Source organism: Vanessa atalanta, chromosome Z, assembly GCF_905147765.1.
Source record: "Vanessa atalanta chromosome Z, ilVanAtal1.2, whole genome shotgun sequence".
In the NCBI taxonomy this organism is placed as follows: Eukaryota; Metazoa; Arthropoda; class Insecta; order Lepidoptera; family Nymphalidae; genus Vanessa; species Vanessa atalanta.
Genome location: NC_061902.1, coordinates 6,659,183 through 6,678,357, shown reverse-complemented (window position 1 = coordinate 6,678,357; position 19,175 = coordinate 6,659,183). Strand labels below are relative to the sequence as shown.

The 19,175-nt window shown below is 31.3% G+C and overlaps 3 protein-coding genes across 3 annotated transcripts; 1 reads left to right on the top strand and 2 right to left on the bottom strand.

Annotated features, from left to right (window-relative positions):
* Window positions 1-3,185: 3,185 nt before the first annotated feature.
* LOC125076174 lies at window positions 3,186-6,271 on the bottom strand. Its single transcript, XM_047688176.1, has 3 exons — window positions 5,906-6,271; window positions 5,415-5,549; window positions 3,186-5,180 (listed from the first exon to the last, which is right to left on the bottom strand). The coding sequence occupies exons 1-3, from the start codon at window positions 6,002-6,004 to the stop codon at window positions 3,552-3,554; spliced, it is 1,863 nt and encodes a 620-aa protein (XP_047544132.1). The 5' UTR covers window positions 6,005-6,271; the 3' UTR covers window positions 3,186-3,551.
* A 127-nt stretch (window positions 6,272-6,398) lies between these two features.
* On the bottom strand, window positions 6,399-7,902 carry LOC125076175. Its single transcript, XM_047688177.1, has 5 exons — window positions 7,833-7,902; window positions 7,595-7,683; window positions 7,442-7,516; window positions 6,899-7,065; window positions 6,399-6,758 (listed from the first exon to the last, which is right to left on the bottom strand). The coding sequence occupies exons 1-5, from the start codon at window positions 7,884-7,886 to the stop codon at window positions 6,517-6,519; spliced, it is 627 nt and encodes a 208-aa protein (XP_047544133.1). The 5' UTR covers window positions 7,887-7,902; the 3' UTR covers window positions 6,399-6,516.
* Window positions 7,903-9,178: 1,276 nt separating this feature from the next.
* LOC125076307 lies at window positions 9,179-18,102 on the top strand. Its single transcript, XM_047688404.1, has 10 exons — window positions 9,179-9,220; window positions 13,027-13,144; window positions 13,307-13,480; window positions 13,711-13,835; window positions 14,192-14,386; window positions 14,566-14,954; window positions 15,707-15,934; window positions 16,208-16,359; window positions 16,536-16,636; window positions 17,978-18,102. The coding sequence occupies exons 1-9, from the start codon at window positions 9,179-9,181 to the stop codon at window positions 16,613-16,615; spliced, it is 1,503 nt and encodes a 500-aa protein (XP_047544360.1). The 3' UTR covers window positions 16,616-16,636; window positions 17,978-18,102.
* The last annotated feature ends 1,073 nt before the right edge of the window (window positions 18,103-19,175 follow it).

Below are 19,175 nucleotides of genomic sequence, written 5' to 3'. Positions count from 1 at the left end.
GTAGTATATGAAGTACTGAGATTGTCAGTAAAATAATTTTCATCACTAAAACAGGGAAATTATTTTAATTTCGTTTTATCACTTCTTTCGCCTTGACACAATTATATATAAGAGTTGCTCTAATAATTTACCAAAGTTCATTTAGTAACGTTACAGGTCAAGGAAACAAAAGATAGGCCTTGGTTCTTAACATAATTTTCTTATCGTATTATTTTTATAAGAATATAGAAAGAAATAATTAGGCAACTGTAATGACGACATTATTATAGTTTTAGTACTATTATACGATATCTCTAAGCTTAAAATTTACTCATATAATTATAAATTTATTATAACAAATTTAAATATATATATATAAATATATAAATGTATACATATATAAATTTGTATTAAAGAACACAACTCAAACTATCGCATCCATTATAATTATAAAGTTGAAGTTCGCTATCGGGCGATGACAATGACGAAATCAACTACTTTAACTTGTAAGCTTAAGTAACACTACAAGTAACTTTATTGTAAAAAATTGATATACTTTCAGTTATTTTTCATTCATCGTTTTATCTTTGCATTCTGTATAAAATAAAAACTAAAAAGTCTTCTATCGACAAATTAACAACAATAAAATCGCGCTCAAACGACTGGATTTTAATTGATTAATGGTTAAATCGGCAGCGTTTTGAGCCGCTTGAACATTGAATTAAATTAATACAAAAACCAATTCAATTAAAGTTGGCATTCTTTTAAGTTTGCAAACATTTTCAAGTGTCATTAGTTTTTTTAATGAGTACTTTTTCATATATTTGATGCCTATTAAAACCTAATATTATATTGATGCTATGTTAATCAGTAGAACTTATATAATACGTCCAAACGTTTTAGGTCAACGAGCCTAACAGATGATTGAGAGCTCAATCATATAGACATACGTATTAGTAATTTATTATACGAGATAACCTTAAAGGGATGTATGTCTTCACTCCGAAATTATTATCTTTAAGTAGGTCATATTAAATTGTGTCTATTTTTAAAATATATGTAACGCATGTTTAATGTATGTTTTTTATAATATTAACACGAGAAAAATATTTTAAAAGTAATGTATTTACTAATTTTACGATAATCCTTTAATTTTTTTTTTATAATTGTGGACATCCTCATTTTTTTAGAATCTTTACTCTATACACTATTGGTATTCAATGACGCTGACGCTACGCTTATTTACTTAGCTTTACGCTTTACTTGATTCAAAATGTACTGTTTTAGTTATATAATAATAATAATAATAGTGAATTAGGTATTCAGCTAATTAATATTTATTTTATGTTAATTTAACTTGTACCTACTTAACCCTTAATAAAAGGTAAATTAAAGCAACTATTTTATTTATAAATATGTTTGAAGTAAAAGATATTTATTATTACATATACATATATAATGGTATTGAGTATAGATCTATTAAGTAAGTATATAAAAAACTGTTCTACGGTATTATGATATGGGAATAGTTTAGACATAATTGGTTTAACATAACGAAAAAAGGACGAAAAAGCATTAAAGCATTAATACATTCAAATTAAACACTTAAGATTTCAATAAAAAGTTAATAAGCATATAACTTAGTATTTCTGTAACAAAACATTTTAACTTAAGACTTATTACTTATGTTGAAAATTGTATTAAAAATGTACAAATACAATATACGCGATATTGTATTGTAAAATATATTTTTTAAGATATGACTGAATATAGAAAATTGTCTCAATTGATGGGATGCTTTGATATCGCTTTGCAATTATAAGTGAAATTTTAATATTCGCCAATGCAATAAATACACAAATATGTACAAAAAAAATATTAAAGACAAAAAAATATTAATTATATTACCTTAAAGAATTTTCCATGAGAAGAAATAAATCGTTTCTCGGTTAAGCCACAGTTATAAGGAATATTTGTTGTAATATGGCCATTTGTACTAATTCGATCACCTTCCAAATTAAATAGCCACAAAAAGCAGTTTTGTGTGCCTGGCTGCTTGCACAGCAAACGCTCCTGAAAGATTTAATTTGTTGTATATTATTATAATTTCGGATTAAAGAGCCGAAAATTATTTTAGAAATTGTTTTTTAAGTTTAGGTGATAGAATTGCTTTTAGCATAATTGCTTTAAATATCAGTTTGATTTTGTTTACCTGAGTTTGCGAGTTCGCGTATGATATGAGAGTTAGTACGAGTATCGACAGCCGGGTCGGGCCGAGCACGCGCGGTGGTCGCATGGCGGCGGACGACGAACAAATTCTGCGGACACTCTGGCGCACCGCCCGCCACCTGACCCTCGAACTGAGATGAACTCAAACAAGATACACAGTTCAGCCACCCAATTTCGGAGATAGTACCCGATCGCTATACTTGCGCATAAGGAAGTAAGATCCAGATAAGACAGTGGTCTAGATTTGCGAAATTAGGCTTCCAAAATCCAAATGTGATAATTCCTTTATATATCTGCTATTGCATCATAATTTCAACTTTAACGAAAAAAAAGATTTCACGAGGAAAACGGAAAAAATTAAATATTTCAAGGATCATTGAAATTTATAGAGCGCTTATTGATGTATATTCTTAATAACTTGCTATGCTCTCCAACATATCAATAGTTATGAAGTATTAAATGTGGTTTACATACACCTACATATAGCATTATTTTATTTTTCAAATAGAAAACTTCTCGAAATTTTTTGCATCGATTCAGCTTCCTTTGACAGAAAATAAATAAACAAAAAAAATGGCTCTCGAAGCTCGATTTGAATTTTCATCAAAACTGTTTATTTAATACTGTTTAATTTATTTCTACATACTATTATTATTATTTTTAATTTTTTATTTTACTCGTGAGTCTTTAGACACTGAATTGGTCTATATATATATTCTACTCGGTGTTTGGTAGGTATGATAAATTAATTTAGATTGAACACTTTTATCTTTAAAAGTAGTTATTGATGTAGACAAATCGAAACTACATTATACATTTGTTTCCAATCGTCCTTCTTATTCTCTACTTTAGTCTTGATTTATTACTTTACCATAAATTTTGATGCGATAGAATTATAACAAGACAGTAATAAGGAAGTTCTGTGGTTTAAATAAATAAAAGTCATTTATATATATTTTTTATTAAAAACTATATCAACGAGTATAAAGCTGATAAAATGGTGTCAAAAGGGTCTACGATCGTTGAATCTGCCGTTTAACACAGCGATATAAATCACAAAATATGAGAAAAATTTCATGACATAAATACCTATGTATAAATTTTCGCTGTAAAGTTTTATTTTGAGAAAAAATATTGCATTTTTTTGTGCTCGTTACATTAATATCACCAAAACTATGACGCATTATTATTCCTTTAAACTACTTTTATTACTATTAGTACAAATTGTGAACCTTATTGGAGTAAAGTTGACTAAAGCTTACAAATTACTCAAGAAAATTTATTTCATATTGCAGAATAAGCTGTAGGTTTTTACTTGAGCAAATGTCCAGTGAATGAACCTCTTACAATCTAGTTATTTCTGAACTAACGTTTGGATCTTTTTTTTTGTAAGAATGAGCGGGGTAAATGAAACGCTGTGAGTAATAGTTTGTGTGAGATTCGACAGGGCTTTTTGTAGGTCCCATACGACGATAATATTCTACCGAGTCACCACAGTCGCAAGCTAATCTACTTTCAGATCCACTGCTTTCTAATTGGTATTTAGGTACCACAATCAAACTTTCCGTAGACTTAGTTGGAGGGCAATGACTTTGGCTTCTTCCATAAACGTAATGATGGGGCGTTCCGTTTTGCCTGTGTGTGTGTTTCTCTTGATTGTGGTGCTGGTACTCATGATGAGTTTGCCCACTGCGACCGCTGTGGCTGCGACCATGACTTTTAGATCTATTCGTATGTTTGACTGTTGTGTCTAAATAACCATAACCAAAGCCATATCCGCCTATAGCTTTTGTTGCTAAATTATCCCACGACTTTGGTTTAACATGTTGGTGAGAGCTCTGGTACTGAATTTTCGGCGAGGATTTTGCTTCAGAACGGTCGTTGTCCCAGAAGAGAGTATCACTGCTGAGTGAAGTGCTATAACTTGAGGCTGAATTATCACATGGTACGGTGTTATTGCTCGTCGCGTATGACTGTAAGCTGCACTGACTGGTTTGTGTTGATTCCGTAGTAAGGTAACGATACCTATTGGAACATTGACCTGAGCTACAAACTTTCTTAGAGTGAGTGTGAGGGCAAGCATCGGGTTTCTGTGTAGATTTATCGACTTGATGATATTTTTCTTTTCTTTTATGCTCTTTAGAAGATTCCTTCTTACGGCGCACTTTCTTTCTAGAATTAGGTACGCAGTGAGGATCACAACAAGGGCTAGCAAGGTCGTAGGCTTCAAGACTATTTGCATCCTGATTATTGTATGCGGGCATGCAAGGTGCACAGCCGTGACTGTGACTATTTCTGTGTGTCTTCGTATGTTTTCCATTCGCTGGTTTGTAAGCTTCAGAAACACGATGACATTCACTTGATGTCTTAACTACGTAATGGTGGCAATCACGCCTATTTCTTGGCGAACCTACGGTTATGACGAAACCACCTGTATGTAAATTTGGTTGTATAATACACGCACCATATCGTGGGTCCAAATATTGGTACATGAACACGTTTGGTTGAGGAGGCTTAGCAATAGTTACGTTCTCACTAGATAGAGTAGGCCGGCAATAAGCACTATTAATATTGTCATTGACATTATTTTCTTCGGAATCTGAGATGATGTCCGACGGAGAAGACTTTTTCTTCTGAGAAGGCAAGCTGTGCGTTTTCCAATTAGAGTCAAAAACATGTCTCTCACGGACGCTGAGTTGCTCAAGTTCTCTCATTTTTGATTGTAAAGTACGCTGAATGTTAATATATTTCAGATGAAGTTCCACTTTGCGTACACAATCTTCAAAAATAACAACGATTCGCATGCGAGAGTCACAACCATTGATGGCAGTGACTATGGTTGTATGATCTGCGCGTTCTACGTCTGTGCCGTTAATAGAAAGAATGACATCACCCTCGCGCATTCCTGCTGCAGCCGCCGGTCCATCTAGCTCTACATGGTCCACGTAAGTTATAACTTCTATCTCCTGTTCCTGAAGAAAGAAGATTATTTAATAAACATGTTTTCCATATTATTATTTAGTGTAAAGTATATTACGGCGTATTCGGTGTATCGGTTATGTTTAGCTTTATCATGATAATTGCCACGCACAGCAATATTTTGAATATAACCAACATAATATAAAAATAGTGTCGCATTGCTTGCTTTAAAATTCAACTGTTAAGCTCGCAGCGGAAAAATATTGAAGTGTATTTCAGTCACAAACCTTTTTGTAATGAATGCCGTAACTCTGCAACGTAAAGCCGTAGCTTCCATTTTTCTTTTCGACAATGATAGTACGACGCCTACAATCTTCCTCTGATTTTGTTCCAGCTCTTTCCGATTTAATCGATTCTCGAATCTAAAATATCACAATTGATCTAAAAACCTTACAAGCAATGACACGTTATCTTATTATTACTGGATCCATTTTCGTATTCTAGAGAAATCTTTACTTAAGACTAGCTTTGGCGCGCAACTATAAGCACGCATGTCAACAGCCTTGGAAAGGTCATCGACATATGATATTTTTTTTTAAAAATCAGCAAATTCACGTTTTACTTATTGCCTTTATTTGTATTGACTTGTTGGGATTTAATGACAACATTTTTTATTATTCTATAACTAATGTTCATTAATAATAAAAAAATATGATAATAATGTTTTAATAAATACCTACTTATCAATTCTCATGTAGTATTTGATATACGAACTTACAGAGTTGTCGAGCGAGTCTTCCTTAGATTCGGTGCTAAGATGTTTCTTGCCATTGCTCAAACTGCTCGGGCATCGCTCATTAAGCTTAGGCGAGCTCATCGTCGGGTTAATGCAGGCCCAGGAGACACTTTCAACACCATTTCACTCAAATATTAGAGTTTGGTACCAAGCATGTCCCAACGTGTAGTTTAAGCAAGCGCAATACGGTTATTTTGCATCAAGTCTACGTGAGTTTTTGGTTGGAAGCGACAAATCATTAACGCGGCCACGCATGCGTTGGTTTTGTACATGCGGTTTGAGGCTCTCTTTTAAAAGCCTTTGTTCTCGTCGATTTTATATGTAATTCTTTTATAATATGTTTTCGATATTTATTCAAGCTCTGATTTACTTGATAAATATTAGTATGAATATTTAATTTTCCTACACACTAAAATATTGTCAGACTGATTCGATGATAACATATTACGTTGTTTTATTAAAAGAAACAACATCAAATGTTTAAATATTTTTATATGTGTAATAAGCATCTATCTACCATCATGTGCCATACATACATATATTATTATATTTTGCTTACGTTTTGGTACTTCACAATCAATATTCCTATCGGATTAGGTAGAATGAAATACGGTGTTCACTTTAGCATAACTTACAACTGACATATTCGGAATTGGAACTGGTATTTTAGATAGGTTTTTATTGAGGGTTACAAGGGGAGGCAATGCGATAGATTGCACGCCCGCCTCGGAGGGGATGACAGCTGCGCCCTTTATAATTTCAACTGGCCTTTCCGAAACGTCCCTTTTCATTTTTTCAACATTTGTATGTTCATTAATAGGAGGGTTAGATTTTCCTTAAAAGAATATCATAAGAAAGTTAAAGTTTATTAATTACTGAACTTTTAAAAATATATATTTATTACAACTACAGGTGTATTTAACTAATAACGTTTCGATGATAAATTATAATTAATTAATTATTGTAGTTTTTTACCTGAAACCAATTGTCTGAGTGCTGCCCACGGTACAGTATTATTGATAATAGGTGCAACACCAACCATTTTCTCTGCCGTTACATTTGTTAGTAAAGGGTCGTGAATCGCATTCAAATCTATATTAGATCCATTTTTATGATAAAACGTGATCGCCTCCTGATGACCACTAAAATATTACAACACTTGTTCATTCAAATATTATAATAACATAAGATGTCACAGTTTCCATAATTTTATTTTGTAGCTGCTTGTAAATTTTTCAATACTGGGCTAACGCCTACGCTCCCTTTGAGGCAAATGTTTGAAGCGTATTGTACCTCGTAGCTTGAATGTGGATACACATGTAGCAGTTTGTCATGAGATGTCTGCAGCTTTCTCTCCGATGTTTTCCATTACCACCAAATACTATTATTATATTTATAAACACAAACTAAACACATGATATATCTGTGATGCTTGCTGGGTTTGAATCCGCAATATTCAGTTAAGATTCATGCGCTCTAACTGCTTTGTCATCTTGGCCCTGACAGATTTAAACTTACGTATTTGAATCAGAAGTTTCATTAGTCTGGTTCGTAAGTATTCCAACTTGGTACACTGTTGCACGCACGACGTACCTGCATAATTATTATTAATAAAGTATGTTGCTTAACTATTTGATAATATTTAAAGAAGAATATACGTAAAATACTTACATATCTTTAGGTGATGTTATATTCGTTTGAAAATCCTTGTGTTCAGTACAAAGAACAACAGTCAAACACGACAATACAATCAAATACACCTAAAAAAATAATGATGTAGTTTTATCAACACATAAATTTTATATAAGTTTTACTCGTTGGAATAGATTTTATTGTTGCAAAATTAAATTAGTTAATATTTACATTATTTAGTATATTCAAAAATTTAAAAGTTTTTTATATAACTTACACGAAGAACCATCATGATCGCTTTATGTACAAAGTATGAGTTACCAATGTACATATGAAGATGTACTACAGAAATCTGTTATACGAGAAATATATTTTTGCTTTATATACGTTCAGAGGTTTCTTAGCGTCTGTGTAGGATTATGTTAATTAAAAATAATTAGACATCTCATGTACATACAAAGTGAACGTTTCAAGTTTTAATTAAATAAACAAAATGATATTTTTTATTACTGAAGAATTTATTCAAGCATTCAAAATTTAAAAAAAAATCACAGTACAACAATTATATGAATTTCTATTTGTTTTTTCTGAATGTAAACTATCGAAATCAAACTCCATGTTCTTGGTTAATCTTCGTTTTTGGTGCAATACTTATTTAACATTTTACCTCTCGGCGCATAAAGAAGGATGTTACAAATTTAACCTATGTACGTAACTGTGCCATCATAGTTCCTAAATGGATGGACTTAATCTGATTTCATTTGTTTGAGAGATGGGATGACTCTGAGTGTTCTTACCTATCATAAAAGAAAACCTGTTCAACTGTTTGAAGATAATCAGTTCTTTTCTAGTCATTGAAAGGATATGAGCAAGTTCTACTTGTCTGAAACAGTGACTTCAGTGTATTTACAATAGCAAGGTAAACCTAGACTGTTATGCTGCATTATCTGGAATTAGTAGAATAACCAATTTCTCACCATTTTACACCTAAATTATTTTACCAAAAATAATCATAATAATCACGTATTACTAATACACAATTTAGTAATTCGTATAAAATAGTAACTATTTCGTAAGTGTAGAGAAACTTGTACTAACTTTACAAATACTACTTATTTAATTGATATAAAATAAATTGAAATAAAACAATAGTAACAGGTGCATATTATTTCAGAAATATCAAGCACGAACTCACAGGATTACTTAGCTATAAACGCTGTTTAGCGGATTTTTATGATTTAAAATCGTGTATAGGTATACGTGTGTGTGTATTTAAACTAAAATAAGAAGCATTATTATTTACATTATTGTGTAGACTATTAATCAACCTCTTCTGAAGATGACAACTCCCGTATAATGTAACACACACAGTCATTCAAAAAATATTTTTTTATTATTACTATTTAGGTATATCTGATCTAGTTGCGATTGTAAGTCTTATCGCCTGAGAAATGAAAGATTGTGTCCGCGCCGTGCGATGCTGGCCGTAGCTCTGAAGATCCCGGATCGAACCGTTGTTATATCTGTGTCAATATATATTTGTTTAAAAATCATATATTTTATGAACAACTTTAAAGCTTGATTGTTGTGATCCTTCACTCTGAAATCTAAAAAAAAAACAGTATGGGAATGAAAGTAATGATTTTTGCTGGTGTCACAACCCTGGTAAGCTAAATTACTTTTTATATTAATATAATTTGGTAGTTTGATTGAGATAACATAACTTTTTTGTACAAATAATATTAAATTAAGAAGTATTAAGCTAATCAAATATACACGGATTATTCTTAGTGATATATACTGTTTGTTGTCTTGATATGGGTTTCTTTTTTCATTAGTAGATTAGAACTAATTCGCACAGCGGTTGTTGTTAATGAATAAGATTTAGATGTAGCATGCTATTTTATTCTTAGTTGGTTGCTAAATATATTTTGATACTGGAAATACATATGCCTTGTATTTTTCTCAAGTATGTGACGTATAGTTTCGGAAGGATAAATGTGTATTGATTGTGTTCTTAAAAAATAAGCTTTTTATTATGTATGTATACATAGACATATTGACCCTTTTAGCAAATTTGGTATGATGGTGTGTAATGAACAATATAAATTAATTAGAATATTTGTTTTCAAAATATACCTTGTAACATACATAATACATACATGTACTTACACCTTTTAAATAAAAAATCGAAGCATCTTATTTATTACATACCTTTGTTGTGTATTTATTGATTTAAAAGGTATTCACGTAAACGCCTAAACGAAGTAAAATTTGTATCTCAAAATAAATTGTTTGCTTTCTATAAGGTGTAAAATATAAATGGGTTTTGAGTATTAATATTGAGAATACTTACATATTTTATATCTCAATATCGCGATATCGTTTGACAGACAACGGCATCACATAATCGTCATTGACTAAAATACCTAAAGTTAAGTTATGAAAATTATTTTAAGTGATTGGCGATTGTATTTATTTGTGTACTTACTCATTACGTGTGCGATCTGCAATGTATTGCTTTGCGAATTCTTGTCGTATGCGTAATCTTGATTTAAAAATAAAGATAATAAAATTAAAAAAAAGACCTTTGTGATATGATTTGTGAAATCTGTATTTATTAACATAAAATAGTAATATTTAATAGTACTTAATATATTTTGTACGTTTATTAACATAAACATTATTAACATTAAGTCTTTAAATATATACAAATATGAATTAAATATAGTTACTGTACAAATCCTGACCGCGTGGAATGGTGGCAAGAATGAACTTAAATAGGAACTTGATATTTGGACATGGCCACATCAATAGTCTAAATTAAAAATTTAAATAAGTATTTTAAAGCAGGTCAGAATCTGCAAAGCGTAGCTTTTTATATTATTATGTAGATTCGTTTATTAGTCAATTAGTCTATATTTATTGTGAGTGAAAATATATATTTGTGTGTAGGCTTATAACATGTACACCTACCCAGATACTTAGTTAACAATTGAAATGTTCCTTTAATGCGCTTGTCAAAAATATATTATTATATGAATAACATTAATTGTTAAAATATTTTATATTTTAGTCAGTCGTCACCCTATGAATAATTGCCGTGTAGATAATTAATTATTTAAATGATATAAGGAATAACAGCAGAAATAGTGTATATCAGTTCGTATCGTTTTCGTATTAACGTATAATGCTAGTCATAATAGGTAATATTTTGGAATTATAAAACTAAAAAAGTATTTTATCAACTAAAACCTTTGTTGTAATAAGTGATAACCGTGACGTAAATCGTGCATCGACATGAACGTTAGATAAAAGCGTATTATGTACGAGTACCAGAAAACTGGAACACAAGACGTAAGACGGACGCGGCGAGAGTGTGCGTTATCAGTTCTGATGTTGATAACGGGTTGTTGCGGCCGCGTTTAGATAGTCGTCTTATCCCGAACAGGGTGTTAATAAATGTAATATCGACTCCCGATTATTGTTTTGTATAAATATAATATCATATGAAGAATATTTGACTTTAAAAATGAATAGGTTCTAATAGAAATCAAAGTTCTATTGTAAACACAGTACAATATTTCATAAATGATAACAAGATAACGCATAATTCAACTAATAACTATTACTAATATAAAGCTGAAACCTTTTTAAAGAATTAATTACAAAATCTTACTTAGAGTTTAATATTTAAGTCATCTAGCAATCTCCTTATTTAAATTAAGTATTTTTCATGTACGGACAGACACCGATGTTTCAGTTGTAGTGTATATGTGTGTAGATAAGCAAAAAGAGGTAAAAGGGAAAAGGGGTTTGTTATAGGTATCTTTAAAAAATATATGTTTATTTTAATTTAGTATAATATAAACAAGTCAGCTACTAAATGATTTTTAAAATAACATATCAATCGCGTTGATCGCCGATGTCAGTGGGTCAGGCTCGGCTCAACAGTCACATTCGTAACGCCTGAATCATCTTAGCGCCCAAATAAACAAAGTTCGTATTTATATTTAGCTAAATACAAGACTAAATTTTATTTTTTAATTTTACATATACAGTCATAATAATATACCACTAGCGGAGAAATGCCCCTGTGGAGCTCATTCTGCCGGTTGGTTACCGGATATACTCGTATAATGAATACATAATTGATATATTTTTTATCTGGCAAAATTACAACGTTTTACTTCACGGCCGAGATTAAAAGCCGATGCACGTGGAACTCAACTAGGTGTTCTATATATTAAGCCACGTTTGCTATTCATACACGAAATGGTCTCGTGCATTATTTTCTAATAACCCAAAAATATATACAAAGAACTTACATTATATACCCTACTCATTACATAATTTTCTTATTCGCAATATTATTTTTTAATTCGTTATAGATAATATATACCTTATATATATATATTTACATAAAATATTTATATTCATCTAAATAGATCATTTAAGTACTTATCTTACGTACATTAGTTCATAATACTTAATATAATAAATTACCTCCCATTACAGAAAGTAAAAGCGGCCAAATGTATTTAAACCTATACCATTTAGCTTGAAATCTATACATATAATAAAAATGGAGTGTCTGCTTGTAATATTAAAATAACCCATTTTTCTAAATGCATATGTATACACGGTATATATACCAAAATATCATTTTTTTACAATTTTTGTCTGTCTGTCTGTCTGTTTGTTCCGGCTAATCTCTGGAACGGCTGAACCGATTTCGACGGGACTTTCACTGGCAGATAGCGGATGTAGTAACTTAGGCTACTTTTATTTTAGAATTATATATAGAATAAAAATAAAATCACGCTACAATATCCAAATAACTTAAATTCAAACAACGCGCATGAAGTCGCGGGCACAGCTAGTAATATAATAAAAATAAAATAATTGAATTGACCCAAAACATGATATAATATACATATTTATTTCTAAATAACCAGACGTAGTAGTTACTGACCTATTTTTAAACTTATAATAAAGAATATATTTGAATATTGTGCCTTTTTGCCGTCGGAAGTCGAACGCAAAAACTTCTACCTATTTCTGTGGAGCTTCATTTATTTTATTTTTTATGAGATGTTTAACAATGTCAAGAAATACAAATAAATATATTTATAATACAAACAGTCTCCTCACTTCTCAAACATTCTTCTATACTTGTTAAATGATGTTTTCTTTTATCTAATCTTTCGGCCACTGCGAAGTCACATTTTCGAGCTATGAGTGAGCGATATGCAAGTAATCATTGATTAAATGTTTTCCATTTAATTTAATAGATATATGTATTTATATTAATTGTACAACTATTATTCTTCGCAGACGATAACAATATTGAAATTATTAAAAGTATTAATGGCATCGATTCAGAGTAGCATATTTTAAAATTGATATTAGTATTTTTTTGACACAATTACTTTCAGATCTAAATTTTATTATTTTCATTTGCATTTCAGATTCAAGCGGTGGTTCAAGTGATCTTCAGTTCCGTGTCGGTCGCGCAGTATTACTGCTTGGTAGATTTTCTACGAGAGCTACCGATCTTAATTTACATTAGAATATTGTATTACCATAGTAAGTGAAATACAAAATAAAAGTAACGATTAATTCGAAAAACTAACAAATTCATTAGTCCCTAAAAGCCTTGACATTTTTGGTCAAGGTATAAAATGTAACGCATTTTTTCAATGTAGATCCAGGGACATATAAATAATACAATACATAATTCTTTTGCAGATCCGAGTCAATGTGGCATTCGCATCAACATAGGAAATGCTATAGACGGCATAGCTGACCAAGCATTTATATTAATGACTAGAGAGCCACTAACTGTAACTCGAACATTTATTATAAATTGTGTTAGTTTGGGCTTAGGCGTTCTTTGGCTTCTTACCAGTGCGATCATTATGAGTAAGTTTGTTGTCTGTGAATGCACAATAAATAAAATTACTCAAACTTATTAAATCTTTTGATGCTATACGAATCAAAACTCTAACAACATACCTAGTTTTGTTAAATTTAATTGTGATGGTATGCTTTGTTATAAATACTGTTGTATTATATTTGATTGGCGCCATTGAGTAATTCATTACAAAAGATAGAGCCAGATACAAATGAGCGCAGCTTTATTCTGTTTTTAGCTGGTGGATTAAAGAATGATTACTCGAAGCCAATACGATGGCCTTGGATCATGGTGTCAGTTTGTATATGCGCTCTAGATGTCGTCGCAACTGTTATATTTGCCAATGACTCGTTTTATACAAAGGTAAGTGTCACATTTTCATGGTATCTTTTTGCTGGGAAATAAGGGTCACCTGGTGGTAACTGGTCGCCGCCATCCATAGACATTAGTGCTGTAATAAATTTAAGCCATTCCTTACATCGCCAATTATGCCACTAACCTTGGAAGCTAAGACTATAGTTACACTAGCTCACTCAGCCATTAAAATAATGCGTATTTCTTTTTGGCTGTAGAATATCTGATGAGTGGGTAATACCTACCCAAAAGGGCTTGCACAAAACTCGACCATGAAGTAAAGTAAGGTGTCAATTTGATTATGGTAATATTTTTAGGTGCTTTTTTAATATAAAAGGAAAGGTAAAATATTACCAATCTTACAGACACTCGCAGATATTATGGACTACGTGGATGGGAGCGCCAACGGCACAGGCAATGTTCAGCTGGATACATCCCTCACGGCATGGATCATGGTCTTACTCTACTCGCGCTTCGGTGTCTTTTTTTTCATCAATCTTCTCCTTATTATTTTAGTGGCAGTAAATAAATCCCAAGCCGTCAAAACAGATATCGCTGCTGTGAGTTATTTTTATTTATTTTTCCACCAAGAAATAATTTGACGTTAACAAGAATTTTGTTTTATATAATTAAGATTGAGTACATAAATTTTACAGTAAATTTTAAATACTGTGAATATTCTGAAAATTATTTGGTATTGAAAATCTAATACAACTTCACAATCATATTCACATAATAGGTTGAAGCACCAACTTCTATGCTTCCTGTGGTACCAGAACCTACAATACCCGTTGCTACTCAAGATGCAGAAGTACAAAGCTCTCCTGTGGCTTCAGTAAATGTACCAGTTCAAGATACGGTAGAAATAAGTTCTTTATCTGAACCGATTGTAACAGAAACGATGCAACGAGAACCAAGACACGCACTCTCAGATATAACTGAAGTTTCAACAGATTTGAGTAGTACGAAGGAACACGTAGGGTCCAATATCCGTAACGACTACGCAAAAATACCACGTGCTGACTTCAGTCAGGCATTTCGAAAAATGAAAAAATTGCTCTTCTATAAAAGTTCTCCTCCTCCGAGACGAGTTTCCTTAACTAATTCTTTGGATATTTCTCCAGATAAGTAAGTATACAGTAATTATGTACAACGTATGATATAAGATAGAGGTACATATAAGTGAAAGGTATTATATCGTTTGAAGTAAGTCGTAGCTACTTTACTACGTAACTTTAGGAGAGGCTTAATGTCAATCAATATTATATCATAAAATAAGGATCATTCTTTGTAGCACATACATTTTTTATGCATTCTTCCTATTATCAGCTGGGGCTATATTGAGCCCCGGTTCGAGTGTCCACTGACGTTACCAGCGGAATCCTTTTCATTTTTGTAAGATTATGATTTGCTTGCGCATATTGCCGTCCCGTCTCGGCAGCCGGTTGATTTCTGCAAGTCTTATTCTTCTGCATGGCATCTCAGCCCTCATGGTACTAAAAATATGCGATGACTGCCTTATGGAAGGATCCTGCCGTCAGTCAACCCCTACGTTTTATTTTGCGTGCTACAACAGTGGTAGTGAACCTTGAGTTCACCATGGAACCGTGGAGCGATAAACTGGAGAAAACTAAAGATGTCAAATAGCAACATTAATCTCATTTCATTTCAATTTATAAATAATCTTTTACTTATAAACCGACATGCACAATTTAGTATGAAATCTTACCTAAAAAAATAACGATAACACTCGTAGCGGTAGCGTAGCGTAGTAGTAAATGTTTTTTTTTTAATTATATAAAATATATCTTTGCTTTCGGCTTGGTTGACTACTTTTGGGATAAAATGTATACTAATGACTACATTTTCCTTAACAACAGATCGCCGCGAATACACCACGAGGAAGATGATAAAAAACGTACTGTGAATTTTCCCGATAATCTACTATCATTGCCACAGCGTTTAGAAAATATGATAGCCGAGCAGCAAATGCGCCTGGACTGTGCAGTAATAAATATGATTGGCCAAAACTCGCCTCCTCGAACTACACAATCTTTGCCTCAATTGAATGTAACCAACCAGCCCGCTACGCCTGTTTTCAATCGCGAGTGAGATTTGTATTGATGATTTAAATGTGTCTTGCTGATTTTATACATTTATTTTTTCAAAAAAAACTGCACGTGTGTAAAAAATCTAATTATCTGTTAAAATTAAACAAATCACGTTTTATATTATTTTTTACAGATAATTGGATTTTTTAATGATAAGTGGACTTTAGGACCCAAAGATTACATATAAGGTCTTTATACAATAGTGCTTATATATACTTTCGGACTATATTAATTTGTATGAAAAAAAATTGTCATTGGATTAAACAGAAGACGCGGCACTGCTGCCGAGCTTCAGGGACAACTGCCTTGGGCTTACATCCCAGCTTCCGCACATCGCATGCGAGACCAGCTACCCCCAGATGAGGATTTACCACCAGTTCCACTTCCCGACTATACTGCGATATCTTCTTTCAGAAAAGCTTGTAATTGCAATTTCTGTTATGATCAGTCTCACAAGTAAAATTTTATCAAATCCAACCTCAACAATTAAAAAGAAAATATTTATGTTTTCTAATTATATTGATAAAATTTTGGTTTGATTTGATATTGATATTAATTCTTTGATTGTCTCCTAATTTATTATTTTACTGGTTTCCAGCGGTCCATCGCGCAGCATCTAGTTTGAGCTCTTTGACGCAGAAGAGGAATTATTTTATGTCACAAAACAAAAAGAGTTAGTCCGTTTTCTTTATTTAGATCGTAAGTGTAATTATGATTTTTCTGTTAGCAATTGTTCTGGTTTATCGATCTAAAGATATACATTCATACATACATCTGAAATAAATTTTAATTTCAAGATAACGTTATTATTATGTGAGATAATGTTAATTAAATTACTTAGTATATAGCATTAGGTTTATATTATATATTTTCACTCTAAATACAATGCGCTTTATGTTAGTACTAATGCCGACATTCTATTCGTTATCAGTATATGTCGATTTTGCTAAACAAATCCAAACTGGCTTTGTTGTAATGTTTTGCGTATCCGACTTCGTTACATCTTGGCACTAATTTAATTAGATGCTTTGCACTTCATTGTCATTTATTTATGAATTCTATGAAACTTGTCAACCTAGTTACATGTACATCCATTTAAACTGACAAGTGTCTGTAGAGACCTATGGCTTGGGCTACTGATTATCGGGACGGGATGGTATCTTGCAAAACCTATCTCGTGCTGTCCGGCAATTAAGAAGAGGGTACTATTGATTTTTAAAACTTAGGCACTCGGTCGAATCCCATTTCCCATGTAGCAACAATTCTGCAAGTACTTTGAGCGAAAAAAATATAAAGCTGTGCTTAGGTGCTATAATGAACGACATCATCACAGTTCAAGTAGCTTGTTTGTCAGTGCCTTTGGTGTATCTTATTTTCCATTTGTATAACTTTTTTAGTGCCTGTGTGTTTTGATTACTTGGCATGATCACAATTTAAGTTTCAAGGCAACTTTTTTTATGATATGATTTTACGCAATATTACATGCATATGCAATCAGAAGGCGTAGATTCCAGAGGACTTTCTTTGATTGGGGATGTGTCCATGCTATTTGTCTTCGTATGATCTAGACACGCGGTAGCATGTCAGCCAAGTACAAGTAACAGTTCTGAATTTCTTAGACGGTTCAATTGCATTTGGGTAGCAAATGTTTGAAACATGTGACAAAGCGATTTAGTCTTCTTTAATTTGAAAAAAAAACGCTACGTTTAGCGTAGCAGCTTTTTCAAATTTTGAAATCAAAACTATCTCTAATTTAAACATTCCTCATTCCAATTTTACTTTTTAATTTGGCATTAATTAGCGGCTTATTATATAAATGTTAAGACTCTTATAGTACTCTAGAAGCTCGTTGATCATAATTCTCAAAACGGACGCGATTTCAATTGAATGCGGTATTACACAAAATTATACTATTGTAAATAACAAGAATTATCATTTATTCAGACAAATTAAAAATAGCTGCTGTAAAATAGAATAATGTGCTAATCATTTAATTATATTATTTTATAACTAACGACTAATTATAATAAATTATTACAGGTTCACTGACGGAGACGGATGTTTTATACTGAAAAAAGGAAAAGTGGAACGTTTTAATAGACCAAAGGCTTTAGACGTATTTAAATAATTTATAATATTTTTTATGAGTTCCGTAATGTTTGCTCTTTCATATATGTGTATTTTAATTATTGGTTTTTCAATGTACTTGAAAGTTTTGGCTGAATACTATAGATCAAATTTCCTATTAAACGCTAAAACTAAAGTAAAAGTTAAAATTTAATTGGTTCTCAATTACTTTATATCTTGATACTATGTTCTTGATGAACTTAAGTATTGTACAGATCATGCGAATTACGACTATAATCTATAATACTAAGTCATCGCGGAAATTACACTATCTGGTGTAATTTTAATGACAATTTAAAATAAAATCTTAAAATAGTAAGATAATTTAGTTCAAAAATATTGTCATATGTAAGAATTAAATTATTACTTTTGCAGTAGGATATAATGCATGCTATTTATAATTTAGGCAGGATATTAGCCAATCTATTCAAGAGTTAGAAAAGGTATTACAAAATTTTGATTTGATTAAAAAAATATATATCTAATAATCGTTAACTAATTCCCAACGAGAAACGTGGTTCTCTACAAATTTTCTGATAAGGGAAATTCGATTAGAGTACGATAACCTAATTTTAGAAATAATTAATTGCATTTTATTACTTTTATAAAATTGTTTTTGATTATTATTGATATAAAAAATAGACATCCAATGTTTTAGTTAATTCATTGATTGTTGTGGAAAGAGATCAAGATGCTTTGTAATAATAATGCTTTTTTTGTAAAAATTATTCATATAGTAGCTATGTTATGTAATAAAATATAAATTCTACGTTGCTCCACGTTGTTCGACATTAGGGCGTATTATTTTTATTTTTAATTAAGATTTAGAACGTGCATGTGCAATGTTTAATCTTCTATTAAGTAAAAAAGAGTGTATGAGAACAATAGTCTTGAATTTATTACTTTGTATATTGTTTTGTAACTCTTTAATTTATAATTAAAATATTGGTATGATAAATTGTCACAAGTAAATTTATAAGATTAATATTCATTAATTTTGTAATAAAATTTAATAACCGGCTATTTTTGTTTGAACATTCCTATAATTTATAAATAAAAAAACATTGTAAATCTCACATTTTATTCGATTCTATTCCAATCGATGTTTAAT

Bases quoted from the DNA above. Each gene is read 5' to 3' on its own strand.
- LOC125076175 (XM_047688177.1), bottom strand. From the start codon at position 7,886: ATGTACATTGGTAACTCATACTTTGTACATAAAGCGATCATGATGGTT. The intron at 7,517-7,594 runs GTAAGTATTTTA...ATAATTATGCAG, and splicing joins ATAACATCACCTAAAGATAT to GTACGTCGTGCGTGCAACAG. The intron at 7,066-7,441 runs GTAAGTTTAAAT...GTAATATTTTAG, and splicing joins GAAACTTCTGATTCAAATAC to TGGTCATCAGGAGGCGATCA.
- LOC125076174 (XM_047688176.1), bottom strand. From the start codon at position 6,004: ATGAGCTCGCCTAAGCTTAATGAGCGATGCCCGAGCAGTTTGAGCAAT. The intron at 5,550-5,905 runs GTAAGTTCGTAT...GTGATATTTTAG, and splicing joins AAGACTCGCTCGACAACTCT to ATTCGAGAATCGATTAAATC. The intron at 5,181-5,414 runs GTTTGTGACTGA...TTCTTTCTTCAG, and splicing joins ACGGCATTCATTACAAAAAG to GAACAGGAGATAGAAGTTAT.
- LOC125076307 (XM_047688404.1), top strand. From the start codon at position 9,179: ATGGGAATGAAAGTAATGATTTTTGCTGGTGTCACAACCCTG. The intron at 13,481-13,710 runs GTAAGTTTGTTG...TTCTGTTTTTAG, and splicing joins TACCAGTGCGATCATTATGA to CTGGTGGATTAAAGAATGAT. The intron at 14,955-15,706 runs GTAAGTATACAG...CCTTAACAACAG, and splicing joins TTGGATATTTCTCCAGATAA to ATCGCCGCGAATACACCACG.